At 35.8% G+C, this 4,843-nt stretch overlaps 2 protein-coding genes across 2 annotated transcripts in view; both read right to left on the bottom strand.

Moving 5' to 3' along the window:
• Positions 1-4,843, bottom strand: part of LOC117167515 (fatty acyl-CoA reductase wat-like) — a 72,610-nt gene that overhangs the window by 34,760 nt on the left and 33,007 nt on the right. The gene's annotated exons all lie outside the window — the stretch shown is intronic.
• The window catches only part of LOC117167516, a 4,208-nt gene continuing 3,142 nt past the window's right edge, over positions 3,778-4,843 (bottom strand). The window contains exons 2-4 of the mRNA XM_033352516.1: positions 4,204-4,362; positions 4,013-4,134; positions 3,778-3,836 (exon numbers count right to left, since the gene is read on the bottom strand). Of these exons, the coding sequence (XP_033208407.1) occupies positions 3,811-3,836; positions 4,013-4,134; positions 4,204-4,280 (225 nt within the window). The 5' untranslated portion in view covers positions 4,281-4,362 and the 3' untranslated portion in view covers positions 3,778-3,810. The remainder of the gene's footprint in view (positions 3,837-4,012; positions 4,135-4,203; positions 4,363-4,843) is intronic.

The raw sequence follows: 4,843 nt of genomic DNA on the forward strand, positions 1-4,843 counted from the left end.
TGTTCAAGCTGTTGCTCCAAATTTGCCACGGCAACATGCAATGCAGCTTCTACAGAGTGACGAGCCTGAAAGCCGAACTGCCCTCTGTAAACAGGGAGGCTAAGAGTACCTCATCCCTAATATATGTCTCGACCAGCTTTCCTAGCATCTTCAGAATGAAGGACGTTATACTGACCGGCCCAGCAGTTTCCTTCCTTCCCATATTTGGTAACGAAGGCCACTCTGCCATCCATCCATGCCGATGACGTGTATGCGGAGTCCTTCCTTCTCTTGCCCTTAGATTGAGAAGGAGGAGTTGCTCCTAATGATGATGTGACATCGAAGGCCCCTTGTGAGAAGCCTTGGTTACTGTTTCAAAACTGCGTTATGAATGCTTCCTTTTTCTGGGCACAGGTACGATTTTTCCTCTTTACAGAGAGCCCAGTCAACTGTTTTTTAACCAAGGCAATTTGGTTGTTATCGACGCTGTTAGTGAATGCTTCCGTTAGGATGAGAGGAGCTATCCCCTTTTGACGGTGGGTTACAAGAGGACCCAGGGTCAAAGCCCACGTTATTTTTATTTATTTCGTTTGTGTCGGCCTTGGTGATCCCACAAGTAGCTACAAAAATAAAGAACAACCTCTGAAGAGGACCGCTATCAGGGGGAATCTCTATGCTAAGAGATTCAACCTGATATCTAAAAGTCTCCATTAACAAACAATATTTGTTACTCCGTCGTGTCTGTCTGGACTGAGGGAAACACTTCGGGATGTTCAAAGATTTGTTAACGCTGGTGCCATTCAGCCCTAAACATATCATTCACATCATAGCTTGGGAGTATGAGAACTCGTAAGTTTCCCAGAGCAGCTGCATCTTGCGATTTAGTCCCTTCTGGCTCACCTTCACCACATCTCTAGCCTGATGAAACCCTTAATCTCTCCAACCAGCTACAAGGTAACAAGATTTCTAGGAAAATAATGTTATGTTACTACTGAGTGAATGCATTTTAAATTATGTTTCGTTAGACTCGTTAATAATGATAGATATATCTGTCGAAAGCCTTTACCATTGAGTAGATTTTAATTTTATAGCAGAAGTCTCTGTCGTTAGATTTCTGATAAGTAGGACCCTACTCTATCGCAATTATTTGTTCTTTTCACAAATTAATTAAATAACGAGAAAAAATTAGTACTAAAACATGCACTAGTTATTGGTTCCTACCCATCCCGCAGTGCATTTTTTAGAACCACTCGTACTCGACACTCGAAAGTTTCATGAGAAAATCAATATGACTGTCAAAAAAGTGAAATTTGTGTTATTCATATTTTAAAATATCTATAAAAATAGTAGTTGTTAATACATTGAAACTCTGAGAAAGGGCCCTCTGATATTTCTTCCGTGAATTAACGCCGCTCCGCTTCTGAATTAGTGACGCCGTCGTAGCTACTTAATAGGCTCTACGGCTTGACAAAGAAAACAAATAAAAAGAAGAAGCATTGGATAGACAGAGAAGGAGAGAGAATAGAAAGAGATGTCCGATCGAGTTCAGACATGTGAGTCCCACTGAAGTGTTTTTAATCTCAAACTGTCGAGTCTTGACATAAGAGTAGTGTAAACTGTACACAGTATAAAGAAACCCTTCAAATTTAATTTGAATTACTTTCAGGAATGCCTTAAATTCATTAGGTAACGTAATTTATGATATTGAGGTAAACGTAAAATCAGCCTGTCTTCGCGGATAGTAATTCAAGGTCGAAAATCAACGTAAAAGCCGCATGGGCGATCAAAATTTTCATATTAAGTTTGTAATAGCAGAAAGTCTGTAGGAACGGAGATGAATTTCATTAGATGCGGGCGGAACTCGCATTTGCTTTTTTAAATTCAGTCCACTCAATACGAAAATGCATCTCGGTCGCCGTACTCTCTGCCATTACTGCCTGAATCGTCGCATTATTGATCTTACTTTGCAAACAAAAGAAGGCGCGCTTTGGCGCACCTCATTCAGCAATGTGTACGGACTTTATGTTTTTAGGCTAATGCTGACTTACGGCCGTCGTGTTTTTCTTTTGATCACACCTTAAATTCCGTCACTACACTGTAAAAAAAGATTTGTGTCAAATTACAAAGTTTCGGAAAATTAAATATTGTATCATTGTAAATATCACACACTTCGCTGTGTGATTTTACAAAAGTATGTGAAATTACATCCTCTAGCGATGTAAATAAATGGAGCCTCAAACAGCAGTGTAATATTACAACTCGATAAAAATAAAATTACAGATTCCCTCGTACGAATTTTACATTCAGAAGGGAAAGTTCAGTCGCAGCGTGTAAAAATACAATGCATCGGTAAAATCACTTTCCTGTGATTGAAAATTACATCGAGATTTTTAATTTTACCAAAGATCTTGAGTTTTTCCCTGACGGAAACTGTAAAATTTTTGATTTATAATTAATTTAATATTTTGAATAATTAATCAAATAATATGTGAATACGAAAGCGTCTCTCGTGTTCGTTGTTTATCGATGCCTTCATCCTTCAATTTTGGAGCATTTTTATTTTTAATGTGAGGAAATTGACAGGTATGTTCAACTTTTTTGACAGCTTTCACACAAAGTAGAGCGAATCCGAGCTATTCCTATTTTGCCTTTTATATTTTCTGCTATTAGAACGGAAAAAATGCGGTTATTCAAAAAGTATATTTCATATTTTTTTACGGAATATTTAAACGTCAAAAAATACCCATAGTATCTTATGTGTTTTAGGTAAGTGGTGACGTGTCCGGCTTGTGTTTCTTCAATCTCTATGAAATTGTACGACGTTTGAGCTTTCGAGTGTTCGAAACCTGTCGCCCTGATAAATTTTATTTTATTTTATTCTTTCACATAATGAATTTTACATTTTTGCATGTAAAATTATCGGCCGATTTGGAATATCACAACAGATTCGTAAAGTTACTCCGATACACGAGGGTCCTTTTATTTACATCCATCAGAGATGTAAAATTCAATAGATTTTTTTTACAGTATATATTAGCGGACTTTGAGGTTTTCTTTTTACTGTATATTTTTGTGGACAGTTAGTCTAATATTTTGAAAAGGAAGTTCTTTTCTGTTAAATAATTTCTTTGTATGACTGGTTATGAAACTGTGCAATGGGCGAAAGAGCGTGCTTCTCCACTTGAAGCGTTGATGTGCTGTATTTTGGTGAAAATAGTCATGTGTTTTTCATTACTGCTTTCTCCGAATGGTTTTATTCAAGTGATCGACCGAGTATCTAGACCGATATTATTCAAGACAAAGTCCTCATTTTTAATGAGATGCTGAACGGCCCCCAAACGTTTAAATGACTTAAGCAGGTAAAACATTTATTTTAACGTGTAGAAATAAAGTTTTTTCCTCATACCTGTTAAATATTTAATATAACCTTGTCTCCATATTGAAAAACCATTTTCAAAATATTTTTACCTCGCAGTAAAATCCAGCGGAAACGTTCATATGCCCCTGAATGTTTACATCCGCAGCGAAACTTAGTCAACTTTGTACTCCACTAACATCAGCCTTGAAACCGGCCAAGTCGCAGAGTTTTACTGTATTTAGTAATTCTCATTATTCGAATTGGATCAAACGAGTTCGGGTTCACATCGGCACCTTATAATTTTAAACAATTTAGGTCTTGACTGGTCCCCTTTAAAATTTGTATTGTTCAGACGTACTTAGTTCGGCCCGGAAATTCGTGTACAAACTTTTTATGAGTAAAAATAATTCCGGTCCGTGTGGACTCCAAATCCTTAATAATATAAACTAAGGGGATTCGATATGCCCACATTTTTACTGGTGATTAGTACCAATGCAAGCTACAGGAATTCGTAATTAGCTTGTTATTATAGCATGGGTAACTCCTTATTAATTATCATTTAGAGAGTAAATATGCATTATTGAATCCTTCTACTGCTTCAGCAGAAGGAATACGATGAAGAATTCTGCAGGAATGCATATTTCTGAAAAAATAATTTGTAAAATAATTAATTACGTATTAAATCACTGATAGGGAATCTGAATATCGAAAAAGGCAGATCTTTGGCTCTCTTATTTAACTCTCCCTCGCCAATGGATTTTGTGAAGACATATGTATTTGGAAAATTTCCCGATAATCTGAAATTTACAATTATTAGATATATGATTATACGTATTTTGTTCCTTCTTTTAAATTATGTCTCATACATTTTAGTGAATGAAATGTCGTCCTCCGCTGATAAGTTTCGTCGTTTAATGATCTGCAGTGTTGTTAATTTCTTCATACGTTATAGGTAAGGGGTATACTTTTTCTTCTATGTTTTCATGGACGCATTGGGTAAATGCTGTAGATGCATAAATTGCGGCCTATGAAGAAAGGTTAGATAATAAATTATATAAATATATATACTTACTGCACAGACACATTCTCATTTAGCACGGCCCTTATCGTAAAATTTGAGCATGCCCGGGGCGCACAGTGGGGTGAAATCGGAAAACGAGGTTCAAAATGACACTTAGAACGCAATTATGCACCGATTTTAGAATTTTTTTTTTTTTAAATTCAGAACTAAATTTTTCAGAAAATGGTGAGAGTAGATTTTTAATTTTTTTGTTTATTTAACTTTTATTTTAATGCAAACATCGAAAAAAATGTCGATTTTTCTAATTTCATTTTTTATCTTCTAGACAAAATTTTTCTTATACTTCTCGTCCGTTGAATTTAGTGCACAGGGGTATAAAAAAAATTAAAAAATTCTTAACTTGCATAGTTAATTGTTATAAACAAATTGTATTAACAAATACTCGACATTAAGGGTTATTCGGCTTCAACGTATATTTCTGCTCT

This window comes from Belonocnema kinseyi, chromosome 2 (genome assembly GCF_010883055.1).
Source record: "Belonocnema kinseyi isolate 2016_QV_RU_SX_M_011 chromosome 2, B_treatae_v1, whole genome shotgun sequence".
In the NCBI taxonomy this organism is placed as follows: Eukaryota; Metazoa; Arthropoda; class Insecta; order Hymenoptera; family Cynipidae; genus Belonocnema; species Belonocnema kinseyi.